This window comes from Leptosomus discolor, chromosome 21 (genome assembly GCF_034619465.1).
Source record: "Leptosomus discolor isolate bLepDis1 chromosome 21, bLepDis1.hap2, whole genome shotgun sequence".
NCBI lineage: Eukaryota > Metazoa > Chordata > Aves > Leptosomiformes > Leptosomidae > Leptosomus > Leptosomus discolor.
In genome coordinates, this window is record NC_141411.1 from 4,839,389 (window position 1) to 4,856,770 (window position 17,382).

Here is a 17,382-nt window from a genome sequence, read left to right on the forward strand (position 1 = left end):
ATAAAGGATCACAGGATGGGATGCGAGCGTGTCCCACTCCGAGGTGCGGCAGCCAGGCGCAGGGATCCGCTGGTGTAAGCGAGTGGAGAGTTTCCATTTTGACTCTGCTCTTACAAGAGACCTGTGTTTACACGGCAAATCCCAGCCTGGAAAGAAAAGCAGTGCCACGGCTGCCGAGCCAATGCTCATGGGAGGGTGGTGGCATCCCACTAGTGATGTTCTTGGCTTGTGCCAGCACGTGGCCTGCAAGGACCACAGCTCCTTGCCGCTTGGCACTGCACGTGAGAAGGAGCAGGCTTCATCCCCAAGAGCTCCTGGCACAGACTGGGGCAGGCAGGAGAGCCAGGAGCCTCCTCCCGTGGCAGTGCTGAGCAGGATTAGCACATTCTCACTGGTGGGTTGTGGTCCTCTTCTGATACATCCTAACAACGACACCTCTGCACTCATGTTTTTATATATAAAATTCATTTGCAGCTTTAATAATAATTTGTGCCCCTTTTCCCCCTTCCCAGGCTGCCCTGGAGCCTGGCTGTGGCAGGGATGGTTTTGCATGGCTGGTTTGATCCAATACAACGTGGCGAGATGTGAGTTATTGGGGCTGGTCATGTTGGTGCGAGTGCTCTTCCACGGGATTTCGTCTCCAACTGGGCTACGGCAGAGCCAGTTGTCCCTGTTGAGAAACCCCTTTGAGCTGTGGTGGGCTGGAAGCTGCCTTGCCCTGAGCTGCCAGCCCAGGTAGGCGAGAGCTACGCAGGCTGCCCTGCCTCTGGGTTCACCTGCAGCCACGTGCAAACGTGAACTGGAACGTTGGAGATTGGTGCTGGGTGTGATGGGTGCGTCTGTGCGTCTGTCCTTCGGCCGATGGTGGTTTCCTTCTCCCCTGGAAGGGGTTGGTTCCCGCACGGGTTCAGAATCCCAGCACCTTGCATGGGGGGCATGGGTGCAGGACGGCTCTGCGGGGCCGGGAGGGAGAGCCTTGTCCTTGGCCTCTGCCTTTGGAAATACCCGGCGTGCGGATGAGCTCCCGTCGTCCACGCGTGCTGCTCTCCTGGGCCGGCTGTGCTGCGCTGTCCTGTCTGAGGCAGACCTGATCTTGGAAACCTCGTCCTTCAGGGAAGGTCCCTGTCCCGTGAAGGCAGCCCGAGGGTTACGTGTGTTCATAGGGAAAGTACAACTAGACCTGGGGACTCCTCAGCATCCTCCTGTCCAGCTGCCGTCGGTCCCCTCCTCTCCACAGCGAGATGGCAGCGGGTGCCTTGGCTTAGCTGGATGTTTTCCATCACCTCCAGCCCCCTTTATTGTATCTTTAGGGGTTAATAGGACAAAAGAGGATACAAGAGGCTACAGGGGCAGCATAGTGGGGTGGGAGGACCCTGTGGGCAGGATGACTGCTGGGACCGTGGGACCTCGTGTCCCTGCACAGGTGGGATCACCGCACACCTTCCTCCCGGCCCCGCTCCTGGCTCCCAGCCTTGTCTCCCACTGCAACTTCCTGGCTGGTGATGCCTCTCCTGGCTCCGGGACCAGAAACACCCCCAAAGGGAGATGGTGCCAGCAGCTCCCAGTGCAGAGACGGTCATGGGGTGTGGTAGAGGGTCCCCCTGCACCCCTGGGGTGCCGGCTGCGGGGGGCCAGGCTGTTAGAGGCTCCCGCAAGGAAACAAACAAAAAAAAACCCCTGAATATTTCAGAAAGGTCTATTTCTTTCCCCCCTCCACCCTTATTTACAGTCCCCCCCCTCCCCACCTCTCGCTTGCAAACAACAGAGCTGCTCTCTGGACCCGCTTCCCACTGCCCAGCACCCCAAGATGCTCCCCCAGCCCCTGAGCCCAGCCAGGTCGTGCCATCTGCAAACTCTCTCTTTTTTTTTTTTTTTTTCCTCTTTTTTCCTTATATATATTTTTTCCCTTCCCCATTCCTTTCCCACCCATTGCCTTTTCCCACGCCATACGCCTCCCCTTGCCCCTCGCCCCCCCCCCCACCCCTTGCCACCACCCCAAGCCCTTGGCTGGCCGAGGGGCTACGAGGTGCGGGGTGGGTCTGGGGGTTGCGGGGGGCTTTGCATTGATGCATTGATCGCCCATGGTCTCCGCCTGACCTCCCTGCTCCCAGGGAAGCAGTCTCCATGGCTACTGGCCCTTCTCCTCCAGAGCAGACTGTAAATTCCTGCAGGCAAAGCCCAGCCTTGGGGGTGCGAGGGGGGGAGCCGGGAAGGAGTAACCAAAGCCAAATAGAAAGAAAGAAAGGCTGGGAGAGAAAGGGCGTTGCTTGGATGGGGCTCTCCTTTCCACTCCCCTTTCTCAGGTCCCCAGCACCAGGGCAAGGCGCCTGCTTCCCCCCTCCAGCGCTGCTGCTGCTCTCTTGCAAAACTGGAATTGGCTGGGATTATTTAAGGGGAAAAAAAAAAAAGAAGAAGAAGAAAAAAAAAAAAAAAAAAAAAAAGGAAGGAGAAGGGATCAGAGCAGCCGCCAGAGAGAGGGCGATAGAGTCCACTTTCCTCCAACTGCCCTGGGTCTCCTTCCCTCACTCTCTCCTCTTTAGCAACACCAAGAGCCCCAAACTGAACCCAGAGCAGCTTTTTCCATCAGTTCAGTTCCCTTCCCTCCCTCTGTCTCACACACGGCAAGAAGAGAGCCCCTTCCTCCTCTTGATTTCCCTTCGCATGCTCAGCCTCTTGTTTCCTTTAAAGCACTAGAAATCCCCCCTTCTTGCCCCCACTCCTCCATGCAGACTGGGATTGCAATGGGAGCTTTGCAGATTGCTGGATTTTCCATCCTTTTCTTTCTCCTCCACTCTGGAAACACGCTGGCGAATAAAGCCAGTCAAGGTAAGAGAAAATCTTCCCAGCTCGAAGGTTTGCTGTTTGATGTGTGTGTTAGGCAGCCGGACCTCCTCTTTAGATCTGGGATTTTATATGCAGGCTGGAGAAATTAGCAGCAATAACAACAAATAGTGGAGGGGATTTTAAATGTTGCTTGCAGATATTCTTGCCTGCTGCCTTTGATTGGGGTTGGGTTTTTGTAAACTCTTTAATGAGTTGCATTGCTTACACTTTATTTTTTTTCTTGGTTCGGACTCTTTATCTCAAGGCAGGGGGTGCAGAGGCAGAAAATGAGGGTGGGCAAACACGTCTGCACCCATCACAGGGGAAATGTTGCTGTTCGGAGGGGTTTGGGGGGCTTTTCTGGTTTTTGGGTTCCAGTGTCTGTGGGATGGGGCTAACACCGCCGGCGGTGCGGGTGAGGAGGGCTCGGTTCGGGCTGGGTTGGAAGGAAGGGACGGCGGAGGAGCGGGTATCTAGTGCTGGGAGGTTGCATCTGCGTTTGTGTGTTCTGCATCGGCGCGGGTTGAATCTCAAGTGCTGTGCTATAGGGGTGTGGGCTGCAGAAAACTTCGGGTAGCCGAACACGGCAAAGCCTGAAAAATACGGGAGCTCACTCCCTGTCTCTAGAAAGGAGAGGTACGTCCCATCGCTATCAACTCCAGGCTTTTCTGCTTCGCGACTCCCGTGCTGAGACAGAGCTTCTCCTTCGCAGACTTACACATGTAGCTTTATGCACGGTCTATCTATACCTTAGGTTTTCTATAGCACCTCTATATTTAGCTCGGATTTTTCTCTATACACACGCGCAGGAGTGCGCGCGCGCACAAGCACACACAGCCCTATGTGCGTGATCCCGCTGGCTGTCTTGAAGGGGGTTTTTCTCCTCAATTCACCACTATCTATACCATTTGCTGGCTTTTCTTTTTCTGTTGTTGTTGTTCCATGGCCCTTAATAGTATGTAAGATTTATCAAAACCAGCTTTGGCGCTTGCTGTTGTAGTAGCTGCGTGTTTACACGTACGGCGAGAATTAAATAGAGTGTGAATGAAATAGAGGAGCGCAGGATATAATTAAAGATCTCTTGCAGGCGTTAGTAATAGGCATATTTCAGCCATGCACATGGTCGCCCCGAGCCCTGTCACCGACAAAGTTGGAAGGAATTTCAAGGCTATTGTCTTATCTGGCTTAAAGTGTTTCTAAAACAATAGGCGACTTTTCGGGAGGGCAGTCTGGGCAAGCACGGGGGAGATTTTCCAGGGCAAAGGTTTGGTAAGAAGGCGTCCGGCTTCGTGTAAAGCTTTATGATTTAGGCTTAGAAAGGAATGCTTAGGTTTTTATCCCCCCTCAAATTATCTTGAGTGTATGCATTGCTTTCATTTCTTATCATAATATTTATTTATTAAGGCCTTTTGGTTTCCAGTTCCATTTAAGCCTGAGCCAGAATTGCATTAAAATAGCAAAGTAAAATTCCATCGTGCAGAGACTTGACAGATCCCTTCGGGGAAGGAGAGGGGTGGAGTGGGGGTGGAGAGAGGTGAGCTCAATCCTGCGCCGGGGTAAATCTCCTGCCGTACGCCCGGGACGGTGCTGGCTCCTCCCGGCCCCCAGCGAAGGCACCAGGCAGACCCAGGGGGTCCGGCCGCTCAGCAGCCGGGGGGTTTTGTGGTGGAGAGTTAATCCCCAAAGCTGCTGCTGGGGGGTTCTTCAGGCTGGTGAGGGGGAGGTGGCCATGGAGGGGTGAAGGTTGGTGCCCGCAGGGACGTGAGGGCTCTGGGCAGGGGTGGACCCACTCCTTTTTGGATGAGGCTGAACTCGTGGACCCGGCATCACTGATGGCAGATAAACCCCACGTTTTTCCTGGGAACCCACTGTCGCCTGTTTTTCTGCATGCACGAGCGTCGTTGAGCTCTTTGAAGCCGCTCCGTGCACCTGGGTCTTGTTTTAGTAGGATATTTCCGAAAAGCATAGGGCAACCCCCCTGCATCGGCGGGGTGATGCCCCAAGACTAGGGTACACATCACCCCTGCGCCCTCACCGAAGCCTTTGCCCTTTTCGGGGACAGCCACCTTCGCCAGGTGACTGTCACGGGCTGGGGATGGCCCTTCTCCCGTTGGATGGGCTTGTTTTGCTGTGATAGCATCGCACTGTGGGTAGGGCTTGCTGGCTCATTTCTCCCACTGAATTACCCCGGAAAGCTTAGTCTGTAGGGAAGGAAGGATTTAGCAGAGCCACGCTCTGGGCCTGGAGGGTGTCTGCCACAGGACCTGTCTGGCTGCAAGGTTTATTGGGTCAGTTTAGGGCTAGAAAAGCTTTCAAGAGGAGAACTGACAATATAAATCCAGATAACCCCCATGAGGCTCCTGACACGCTGGGATGAAGTCTCCCTGCAGTCCCCGTACCAAGATGCCCAAACGGCCCCAACCTGCCACCTTACCCACAGCTCCCCTGTTATTTTGGACAGATAAGGCCACCCCCAGTCTCATCCCATCATCCGTCAGTCCATCTCACAGCCTGCCAGGCAGAAGAGCCCGTTCTCAGCTCCCACTCTCAGTGGCGCAGTGCCCAGAGGAGGATGGAGCCCAAGGGCTGGCGGATTTGCACCCTCCTCCTGTACCAGGCAGCACCCGGACCCGCCGTGCCGGGCTCCTCTGGCAGCACCCCCGTAATTGGTGACATGTCCCAGGATTCTCCACCTTGTCCTGCAACCGAATCGCACATCCCCTGGGATGGTGCTGAGGAAACAGGGCCGGGAGGGAAATGCAGCATCTCCCTGGGTAACCCCAGCACCCCAGTTTGCAGCCCCTGGCACTCCCACAGCCCCCACCACCCACCCAGCACGGGGTCCTGAGTGGGACCACGGCCCCAGCCCAGCTCCGCAGTCCCCTGTGGATAAAACCAGCCCTTTTGGCCGGTGCTGCACAGCCTCCCAGGATCAGAGCCGCCGTCCCACGCGAGGGGTTCGGTGGGGATGCACCTGCAGAGCCTACGCCGCCAGGGACTGATTTTTTTTTTTTTAATATATATATATATTTTTAGGAGTCTAAAATTTTCCAATTGCAGCGTGGAGATGCTGTTCGATTCCCCTCCCATCTCCGCCGAACCTCCTCCCCCTTGGCCTCTGCTTTCCTCCCTCTCATGCATTCACAGTGTGCGACTGTTGTGCCTGTCCCCTCCACCCCTCTGAAATATGAAATGTAAAACTGTAAACATTTCAACGTACAGCAGTTCAAAGGAGATCTTTGACTGAGGGCGTCTAACATGCCTGTACCGAGATTAAAAAGGGGAGGCGGGGGGTAGGAAGGAGGGAAGAAGAGTTTTTTTGTAACTGCCAACAGGAGTATAAATATTCAGACACCTCGAGTCTTCCAGTGCGGAGATGTATTGCTGTCTCCAAACTGCTCAGGAGTTTTAATTTTTTTTTTTTTATTTTATTTTTATATAGATTTTTCCTTTGCAGACGGTCACACCGGAGTAATCCATTTAGGAAAAAAATATGCATGAATAACCTTAACCTTCACTTTCAAAATTATAAGTCCCCCGAGAGGCTTTAGGAGAAGCCTGGGATGGCAAATAAAGTTTGCTCTGTCTCGCGGCGCTGGAGGAAGCCCGCCTGGCCGCGTTTCGGCGAGGCCGTCTTCCCCGCTGGAGATCTTGTGATTGTTGCTCCCGAAGCTGAAAACAAACAAACACATTTTTTTAAGGCAAGGCTTGGTCAGCCTGATAAGCCAAAGGAACAACAATTCCCGGGGAGATGAACACGCTGTTGGCGTGGAGCATCAAGCCCGAATTGGAGAAATCGCGTCTGACTTGAGCTGAGGCAACTGGGGTTGGCACGAGGAGGTGGGATGGGGATGGAGAGAGCGTTTCCCAGGAGATGCTGGATCTAATGGTGGATCGGGGATCCATCAGGATGACCCAGGCTGGTGCAGGGGATAGGGAGCTCAACCTGGTTCTGTCCTCACGGGAGTGGGAAGCATCAATGTGCAGAGGAAAAACTGCCGCTTTTGGGGCACTGCCAGCTTTGGGGAAGGAAAACCCAGGGCGAGTGGAGCAGAGTGGGGTCTGGGTGTGGGGCGACGGGGTCACCAGGCTGGGAACCCGCCCAGGTCTTCGTTGCGACTCGTGGTTCCTTGTCCTTCATCTGTGCTCCGTCATTCCGTGGGGCCAAGCGCTGTGGCTGCCTCTACCGGGTCCCACCTGTTTTTGGGAGAGATGGGTGGACGTGTGGGGCGTTGGGCTCCTGCAGCGGGGCTCGTGCAGGGGTCTCCATCATGTGGTGAGACGCAGACATCCCCTCTGACCCGACCTGAGCGCAGGTACGTGCCCAGGGGCCACTGGCACGGCATCCCCGGCATGGCACCGCCATCCCAGCAACAAGCGTTTGCCGAGCACCTGAGTTAAGATCTCGAGGTCAGATGACGCATCTTTGGCCAGTTTGCAAAAAGCCGCCCCGCAGAGCATCTTCTGCCCCTCTCGCCGGCCCCCGTCCCTTCCCCGTGGGATGCCACCGCCCGTGGCCGTGCCCTGCGCCCGTCCCGCCGTGGCGCAGCACGAGTCGCCCTCGCGGGCTCCCCGGGCGAACAAATGATTAATAAACTGCACCACAGTGTCTGAGGTGGTTATTAATACCCTGGTAAAAAGAGCTACTGAAGTTATAAAGCTTTAATTTGGCATTAAGGCCAAGTGGAAACTCCGCGTGTCTGCCAACAGCTACACACACATCCCTATACAGACAGGCTGTTAATATATATGCCTATATAAAAATAAAGAATAAAATTAATTTGAAAGAAAAAGCTGAAGATCTTGCAGAATAGAGAAAAAGGACAGTGGTTTGGCTTGTTTAGAGATTTTCTGGCAGGTTTTCGCTGCCCTGTCTTGGCCCCCTCCTCAAGTTTATTGGGACTTTCAGCCTATGGATAAAACCATCTTTTCTTTCTTTTTCTTTTAAAAAACAAAGTAAGGAAGTGAGGAAAGAGCCTCAATCCAGGCTCTAAAAATGTACGAGCTGTTGCTTTATCCCCCCTCGCCATCACGTATCGCCAGCGGCGCGATGCCGCAGGGCAGGAGGCAAGCGTGGCACCCGGGTGCCCGTGGGCTCCGCCACCGCCTCCCCCGTCGGCCTCGGTCAAAGCCCTTCGCCTCCCCGGCGGGTGCGCGCCGGTCCCGGGGGGTTAGTGATCCCCCCGCTTTTGGCACGCTCGAAATGGCAGTGGCGTTGAAACCGTCTGCCTCCGCTGCCTTTGAAATGGAGAATAAAGCTGCAGCTGGAGCGGAACGGGGCCCAACAGCCAGCGCTGGAAAATCCCACCCACAACGGAATAAAAAACATCGCCCGAGGCGCGGGGCGAGCGCCGCAGCCTCCTGCCCTTCGCCGCAAACCCCCCGGCACGGCGTGGCGGCGATGCCGAGGATGCTCTTGCCCTCTGACGGGCCCTAATTAGCCCCAAAGCGCGGTGGGACGGGGAGGTGGGGCTGGGCAGGGAGCGGGGGGCTGCTGGACGTGGGCGAGACATCGGGTCCCCGATGGGACTCGGCATCTTTGTCACCATTAAATTCCCTGCCTGGTGCAAAATCCCCGGGTTCTGGGCATTTGGGCCACGACGCGCCCAGCTGCGCTGTCCGGTTTGGGCCTGTTTCAGGCAACTTCGGGTGAAAAAGGGTGTCTCTGATGATTCGTGCAGGTCTGCAGGGGATCGTGGCTGGGAAACCCCCCCAAAAAACCCCACCTGGATTTAGGATCTGGGCTTCAAAAAGGTCCCCCGAGCAGGGGGACGAGCAGAGCACAGCCCAGCGAGGCTTTTGCAAGAGCAAATACGGACGGGAACATCAATAAGGATTTTTTTTAAAAAAAAAATCTTCTCTTTGCTTGGCTTGAAGATGAAATCCCTCGCGCCTTGGCGGTGGCTGGGAGCACCTGCAACGCGGCCACGGGCTTTTTTTTGGATGGAGAAAATTCTCCTGCGGGAAAAGCGGGCTGTCCCGACAGCAAACCTTCCCTTTCATGGGAAAATGCCGCTTGTGTTGACAAAAATGCAAAAATGTAGTTTTTCAGAGGGCTTTTTTTTTTTTTTTTTTTTCTAATTCACTACATCATTTCTGAAGGATGCTTCTTAGGACCCCAAATTTCAGCATTGTGAGATCAGGACCGTTGCCAATCTCAGGATGTCTCCTGGGGTGCCAGGGCGGGTGTTTATTCATGCTTCCCACACATACACACTTTTTTTCCCCTTTTTTTTTCCCCTTTTTTTTCTAATCCTCTAACCTTTCAGAATGTCTCCAGCTTTGGAAAAATTACAGAGTGGCAAATTTATAATGTTTTCTTTTGTACTTTTGCTGCTGCGTAATCTTTCCAAAGTTAGAGAAGTTTTGAAGCTACAGAATGGAAAAAAAAAAAAATAGAAAAAAAAATAATACACATGTGTGAGTGGGAAAGGCACGGCATTGTGTTCAGCGCCGCGCAGACGTTCTTCATTGTCTTGAGTTTGAGGGCATAAAAGAGGAAAAAGAAATAGAAAATAACCCCCCCCAAAAGTGAGATTTCTGGCAAAATGCTGGGAAAATGTCAATGATGTGATGTCTGATGGATGCTCCACGGCCTGGGTGTTTTTAGGGGAAGGAGGTGGGGGTTGATGGATGGTCTGCACTGTTTGGGTGCTGGTTCCCACCTGTACGTCAGGGTGGGTGCCCGGGGTGCTGGGACCCAGCGGCTCTCACCTTGGGACCGTCGACTCGAAGCATCGAGACGTGATCTCTGACTCGGGGAGCGGGAAGAGCCAAGGGAGGGCACTGAACCGCGCAGGGTCGGGCCCAGGATTTGCAAATTCAGGGGATCTTTGGTTCAGCGTCGCCTTCGTTGCTGTCGGGTCCCCGCGCCCATCACTGCCTGTGTCCCTCATGTGTCCCCCCACCCCAGTGCCGCATCCCTCCCACCACCCACCCCCGAGCCCCAGCGAAGGGTGCTGGAGCCAGAGGTGAACTCGCTGCGGGCTGCGACGCCGAACGGCGATGGAGATGCTTCCTCCTGTGCCGAAAAGCTCTTTAAGCCTGAAAACGTGCCTGGGAAGGAGCGAGCTCCGCACTCCTGTGGCTTTTGCAGGTTTTTTCCCGCCGGCGATTATTTGCGCCCGCTTTTCGGTTGGTAGGAGGGGGCTTTTGCAGGTGGGTCAGCGGCGCGGTGGGACGGCCATGCCCTGGGGACGGGGACGGGGTTTGCAGCCAAGTTTGGCTGGGGAGGAACCGAACCTGAGCCACGCTCAGCTCCCCGAAGGGACAAACCCCCCTCCGAGCCCCTGAGGGACCCCCCAGCGCAGGGTGGGCCACCAGCCTCTCCCCAGGGATGCCATCGGGTGCTGGGGTGGCCGCAGCACGGTGGCATCGTGGCCCGTGCCGTGGGCGCTGGAGGCGACAGCGCCGGCTGGGAGTTGGTGCGGGTCCCCCACGCAATCCCTCCGTTGTCCCCGCCGCGGTGGGTCAGCTTCCAGCCGGTGATTAATGGCCCAAGGGAGGCCGTGGTGGCCGCGGGCCATGGCTAATGTCAAATAACAAATATGAATGCGGGCTGTAAATATTTATACAATGCGCAGGCACGTGCCGCCTCCCCGGTGCAAAAGCAAAGCTCTCCTCCCCCCGGCCCGGTGACTCACATCTCCCGGCAAAGAACCACCGGGGTGGCCGGGAGAGGGCTCAGGCCAGTGCTCCCGCGGCCGTGGCCGCCGTCCCGGTGGGGCTGGCAGGGCTGCCTGCCCGCCCGCGGCTTGCAGGGTTGTTTCACCTCTTTGGGGACGTCTCGGAGCACCGCTTCTGTTGTTGGGGCTGCTGAAAAGCAGCTTTTAAAAGGCAGCTGGGAGCTTTGCAGCCTCAGCCTCCTCTTTATGGAGTACAGGGAAGCTGGAGGGGACCCTCAGATCCCTCAGATCCCCCTTTCCGTGGTGGAACCCTCCCCGTCCCCATGGGAGGCGATGGCGGTGAACCACCCTGGGAGCAGCGCTGATGCTCCCCACATGCTTGTGGAATCAGAGCGGGGAGCCCGGGGTGCTCTGGGACACCTGCCCGTACCCGAGGGGCCCTGGGCGATGCTCAGCCCCCACTTTTTTCGCCCCCGGCGGCACCCAGCTGCCTCACGCTGCTGCCAGGCGTTGCCAGCCAGAGATGGGGATGTGCCCGCTCCGGGGCAACACATCCCCCTTACTGCCTGCGCAGGGAGGGCAGAGAGCAGCCAGGTGAGCAGCCTCTTGCTCATAAATCTCCACCCCATGCGCTGGAGACCTCTCTGTTTCCCAAACATCATTAAAACCTCCGCTCTCGTGGCCTTCTGCCACGGCAAACCCTTGAGCATCGCTACTCGAGGCCAGCGCCGGTGTGCGGTGCTCTGGATGTGATGTCCTGGGTACCACGGCGCTGCATCCCAGGTAAGTGGGTTGAGGAGCAAAGGGGGATGAGGAGAACACAGATTTTGGCTGTGTCCCTGAGGAAGCCTTGATGTTTTTCCCAGTTCTCCCTCCTGCTTCCCGCTCCCAGCTCCCAGGTTTATTTAGTGCGGTCCCTGCTAATTCGTGCACATTCCTCCGCGCCTAAGAATAGAAAGCGATGACGATTATTTGGGTGACTGGTCGGCTCAGGAAATGGCTAATTGGAGACAGAGACTTTCACCTCTGCCTGGGCTGGCTCCAGCCTGGACTACAGGCGCCTGGGCGGTGTTTCCTATCATCAGGCACATGAACGGGTCGGGGAGTCTCAGGGTGGCTTGTACGAGAGTGGGTACACAGGTAGTGCTGTTTGGGAGCGGATCCAGCAGTGTCCCACAGCGAGCCCATCACCCCTTGTGTCAGGGCTGGGCACAGCCAAGCCACTAAGGAGCCCAGCAGCAGGGTTGCTCCCTCGAGCCTTTCTGGTTCATGGGCTGGTTGAAAAGCCAGAGGGCTGCTTGGTTCCATCGCCTGGAGCGATGGCTCCGGTGGGGAGACGGGGCAGACCTCCCCCCGGCTCTCCCCATCGCTCCCCCGGCCTCTCCCCTTGCAGATGTCGACGAGTGCGTGGAGGGCACCGACAACTGCCACATCGACGCCATCTGCCAGAACACCCCCAAGTCCTACAAGTGCATCTGCAAGTCCGGCTACACCGGCGACGGGAAGCACTGCAAAGGTAGGGGCACGCCGCCGGGGCCGGAGCCCCTCCGACGAGTGACAGCCGTGGCAGGGGGGTGGCTCGTCAGCAACGCCCCCTGCCCTTGCAAAAAGGCTGCTTGCTTTCCCCAGCCCACTGCAAACCTTTTATTCCCCTTTTCTGCCCCAAACTCCTGGCCTGTTGACACTGCGATGCACAGGGGATGGGGAAGAATGTGACTGTGCTTGCTGGTGGTGGTGGCAGCCGTTGTGCTCCCTCCCCTGCTCTGCAAAGAGCCACATTTGCAAGGTTGGGGCTGCCCAGGCACAAGAGGGTCACCTGGGGCTTGTTTTAAACAAAGCTGGGCTTTTTCTCCTCCAGGATTTCCAAACCAGCAGCTGCAGAACTGGGTTAGCAGCTAAAATGTGAGAAGCTTAAAAATAAAGAGATGGAGATGGAGACTAAGTATAGAGAGATAGAGATGGTAGAGGTAGAGATAGAGATGATAGAGGTAGAGATAGAGGTGGTAGAGGTAGAGATAGAGGTGGTAGAGGTAGAGATGGTAGAGGTAGAGATGGTAGAGGTAGAGATGGTAGAGGTAGAGACAGCTATGCAGCTGAGTAGGGCATGGAAAGAAAATGGGCTCCTTGGAGGAGCAGTACCAGGAAAGCAGGAGCGGGGCAGAGGAAGAATTCCCGGCTCGGCTCAGAGCGGGTCCAGGGCTGGGCTGGGCTGAATACAAGTAGCAGAGGGATTAAAGCGCGCTCCAGGCACAGCAAGGCTTCGCCATGGAGACGGGCTGCTCTGCCCACCACCGCTGGGAAACGCCGTGTGATCCCCGGGACGCTGCGCTGTGCCGAGGCCTTAAGAGAGCGGCTGAGCTGGAAGTCCAGGGTCTAGACTGGGGAGGACAGGGGATGTTTTTGCAGGGAGTGGAGGGATGCTGCAGGTGATAACGGAGCTGGGGACCTGCTGGAATAAGCAGAGACAGCAGAGATCCCAGGGCACAATGTCAGCTGTGCGGCGAACACCCTGGAGATGGGGAACGGCACCTGTGCAGCGAGCTGGCCGGCCTCAGCCGGGGCAGCCCCGCAGCTCTCCTGCCCTCCTCTCTCTGCAGACGTCGACGAGTGCGAGCGGGAAGACAACGCCGGCTGCGTCCACGAGTGCGTCAACATCCCCGGCAACTACCGCTGTACCTGCTACGACGGCTTCCGCCTGGCGCACGACGGTCACAACTGCTTGGGTGAGGGACGGGGCCCTGGCACGTGCCGGGGTGGGATGCCGGGGTGGGATGCTGGCATGTCGCAGCCACTCAGCAGCTCTGGCGCCTTGGGACCAGCCCGTTGGCTTTCTTTGCCAGGCACCTCCCAAGCTCTAACCACCCCCCCCCCAGACCCGTTGCGGAGCTGAGGGACCGTGGTGGCACTGCCAGGGCAGCAAGGCGGCTGCAGATGCGTCCCGTGCTGCGATGGCTCGCCCGGGAGGGGATTGCTCCCCGTTGCATGGGGGTAACGCCAAGGGAGGATGCTTCGTGCTGGGAGAAAACTTGCTCCCTGGGTCCATCCATGGACTGGGGGAAGCTGGGGTAAGGCAAGAGTGGGAGGGCTGGGTTTGGGGATGCTGGGCGCAAGTCGCAGGCTCCCCGTGGCCTCATCCTGCTGCGGCGAGCGGCCGGGCCGGCGGCTCTGCTCCGCTGCTGAAGGCAGGACCAGCCGGTGGGGCTCACCCGGGCCCTGCCGCTCGCGCTTGAGGTCAGCCCTGCACCTGCCAAAATAGATGAGTTAATAGCAAATACGGTGGGGATGGGAACCAGCGAAGGGACTGGGTAAATAATCTCTGGGCCAAGACAAACCCGGCATCTGCCTACGGAGCGGCCGTGCATCCTCCCCGCCACTTCCCACCGCCCCAAACTCCATCCGGCCGCGGTGAAGCCGAAGCTCCCGGCAGAGCACCGCGGCCAGCCGGGCTGCCTGCGCCCCGGCACCCGCTTCCTCCCCCAGCACCCACGGGTGGGATGGCTGGGGCACGGGGCCACCCGCCTTCCCTCCTCCTGGAGCTCGTGCTATTTTCTAATTAGTGTCTGCAGAGGGGTCATTAATGAGCTCATCACTGGGAGGAGGAGGAGGGGGAAGGGATTATGGACACATACGCTTTGCATTAACCACCATCACCGGGATCTTTGCAGCCTCCTTGGAGAGGGGGGAGATTTACACAGCTGGGAGGAGGCGCGGGTGGGCGGCTCTGCCTTCCTCTCCCGGGGGAGGATGAGCCCGAGGAGAAGAAAGGAAAGCCGGGCTCAGCGAGCTGCAGACGTCATGTATTTACAGAGTTGGGTGGGAGGGGATGGAGGTGAGCAGCCGGGTGAGATGGGACCTGGGGGGGGGGCAGCCCCCGCTTGCCCCTTTGAGCCTTTCCTCGGCTCATCCCAGCGTCTCGGCCGCGTTGCTTTGCCATCGGGGTGGTGCAGGTTTATACCCTGGAGCCCATTTTACAGATGAGGATGTTGAGACCCTCTGCGCTCCAGGTGGGTTTGCTCAGTGATCGCTCCTGGGCGGCAGCAGGGGTGAGCCCCGGCGAGTTATTGCCATCCTCTTTCTCCCCCGCTCCCCATCCTGGCTGTGCTTTGCCCAGCCTGCAAGCATCCCCTCTTCGCCAAAAGAAAGAGAAGAAGAGCAAAGCAGAGGGTCATGCCCAGGCTTTGCTGGCGCTGCGGGCAGTGGCCGAGCCGGAGGTGGGTCGGGGTGTGTGCGGAACCCGACGGCCCCCCCATCGCCCACCCTGGGCGACCTTTTGAACCAGGACAGGAATTCGAGCCCCCGTCCTGACACGGGCCCTGCTGGCTTCTGCCCATCTCCGTTGTATTTAATAAAACAGGTATTAGAGCGGCGGAGTCTCGTTTCAGCCATCGGGTTTGAACGGCTGCCTCCTCATTTTTGTGTGGAGCTCGAAGGAGAAGTCCCAAGACGTTAAGCCCTTGTTATAAGCGGGGGGATTTGAGGAGAGTTATTGGCATCTGCAGGACATAGCTTGGCTGGGACGAGCCTTGGAGGAAGCTGCAAGCCTCCTGCCATCACAGAGGGTGTCCCCTTTGTGTCTGGCTGCAGCCTGGCTGTCAGCCTTAGCCTGCCCCGTGGGCACCTGAGTGTGAGACGATGTTTTCAACACCTCCTTTCCGAGGTAGCGGGATTGTGGGGCGCTCCTGGGCTCTGCTCCCACAGCAGTTTCCAGTCAGAGCTGCAGCCCCGCTTTGATTTCTGAGCTTCCCCTGGGGTTGCAGCATCCCCGGGGCTTGCCTGAGGCTGGGGCACAGTGCAAGGCACCCGCGCTGCACAGGCATCCTTCCATCCATCTGTTTCTTTGCCCAAAACCAAGGGGTTTTGGTGCATGCCGTGCCGCTCGGAGAGGAGGGCAGTGCTGGGGGGGCCAGGGCTGGGAGCCCCCCCCCGGCACGTGCCGTCACCGAGCCGCTATTCCGGCGTTTCCGACGGCCGATGCTGGCAGGGCTCAGCTTTCCCCTCGGCCGCCAGCTCTGCCACGCTCGAGTTCACAAGAGGTTTTCTTTGGCACGGGGCCTCTCGCTCCCCGGCCCGACACCGTCTCCTGGCCTCGGGATGGGGGGCAGGGGTGGCCGTGGTGGAGGTTTGCCTCTCTGCCCGAGTCCGACAACCTGGTTGCCCTGGCACCTCAGGGCACTGGTGGGTTCAGCTTGGACCACTGTCCCCAAAAACCCTCTGGAGAGAGCGACGGGCTGTTGCTCTTCATTAAATGAGGGATTTGCAGGGGTAGAGCAGAAGCAGCCTGGGGCGAGGGCATCGCTGCTGCCATGGGTGCACATCTCGAACCCTTTCCAGCCTTGGGTTGTTAAACCAAAACAGGGCAGCAGAGCTGCTGGGGATTTGAGTCTCCTTACAAGTAATTATCCCCGCTCTGGGCTAAGGTTTCCCAGCTCCCCCTAATGAAGTGCAGGCATCCCCAGCCAGCAGCGGGCTTGGAGGGGCTGGGAGTGGGGGGGGGCAGCTGCAGCCGACATCCCAGCTGAGCATCCTGGGTGCTTTGGGGGTCCTTGGACAAGGAAAATCCCTTTCTCTGTGGTTTGGTGTTCCCTTCTGTAAAGCGAGGCCAGATCTTGGTTTTGCCCGTGGGCTGGGGAAGCTGCATGGCCTCTGTGACCCTGCCCTTGATGTGCTTTGTCTTCACCCCCCGCAGCCCTAAAGCATCCCACTTTCTTCTAGCTGGGGAACAGAGCTGTAAAGCAGAAATAATCTGCCACCTACCAAATCTGTCACGCCTGGTTCCCCATCCCCTCAGCGTGCCCCGGAGCCGTGGTCACACCCCCCCCCCCTCCGCCACCTTCCCTTTGCAGACCTGGACGAGTGCTCGGAGGGCAACGGTGGCTGCCAGCAGACCTGCGTCAACATGATGGGCAGCTACGAGTGCTTCTGCCGGGAGGGCTTCTTCCTCAGCGACAACCAGCACACCTGCATCCAGCGCCCCGAAGGTGAGTGCGCGGCGTCTCCCTGCCCCGGGGCACCCTCCAGCCCCTGCCTTGATCGGGCAGGTCCGTCCCACATCGCCCCTGGCCATCCCTGCACGGTGCTCGGCTTTACGTGCTGGTTCGTGACCCTCCTCCGTGCTGCAGATTTATTACGAGCACGTTGCGAGAGGAGGCTGCGGGGCTAATAAACATCTCCGTAACAAAGCCCTCGCAGGCCCCTGAGCCAAGCGCAGTAATACCAAAGAGAGGACGTTAATCCTATACCCAGAGTTTTATTAAATAAAAGGCACCCAGAGATCCTCGCGCCACCCTGCGAGACGCGTCTTCTCCTGCCAGGTCTTGTGCAGCACCGAGCCCTTCGTCTCGATATCAGCTCCAAATTGCTGCCGTCTGGAGCAAACTCTTAGCCAAAATAGGAGGAAATGAGAGATTTTTGCGTCTCTGCTGATTTTTATCTCCGCTGCTTGGCAAAGCCAGCTGAGTGTTTTTGCTTTCCTCCTTCCCCCTTTCCCAGCTGTGTCGGTCCTTCCAGCTCCTCTGGGAATCTCGCCCAGCCCAGGATGGCTCAGCAGCCATGGTGGCATCTTCCGTGTCCCCATCCCCTGTGTGCCCGGGAAGGATGAGCTGGCTGCTCCATCCCCCACAGTGACGGGGTGGGTGGCCCCTGCTGAGGACAGGGATGCAGGTGCTGGCTTTTGAGCTGATTTTTTTGAGCTGAAGGGCTGCAGAGTGTTGTTGGCCCAGGCAGGTCTGTGCTGCTTCTGCAGCAGATCGAGAAGGATCTTGTAGCTGCGACGTGGTCCCCGAGCTCAGGAGGGGCTGCTGGCGATGAGGGGCGGGAGGGTTGCAGCTCGTCCCCGAGCTGTGAGCCTGGAAAAAGCAGAGGGCTGGGGACAATTTGGGGCCTGATGTTAAAGCCCGTTCTGACTTTAGTCCTGGCTCTCGGGCACTGCCAAGGC

The 17,382-nt window shown here is 57.7% G+C and overlaps 1 protein-coding gene across 1 annotated transcript in view; it reads left to right on the forward strand.

The window, feature by feature from the left end:
* Positions 1–2,723: 2,723 nt before the first annotated feature.
* Positions 2,724–17,382, forward strand: part of SCUBE3 (signal peptide, CUB domain and EGF like domain containing 3) — a 34,715-nt gene continuing 20,056 nt past the window's right edge. The window contains exons 1-4 of the mRNA XM_086476419.1: positions 2,724–2,826; positions 11,842–11,964; positions 13,046–13,171; positions 16,292–16,426. Coding sequence (XP_086332545.1) covers positions 2,724–2,826; positions 11,842–11,964; positions 13,046–13,171; positions 16,292–16,426 — 487 coding nt within the window. The remainder of the gene's footprint in view (positions 2,827–11,841; positions 11,965–13,045; positions 13,172–16,291; positions 16,427–17,382) is intronic.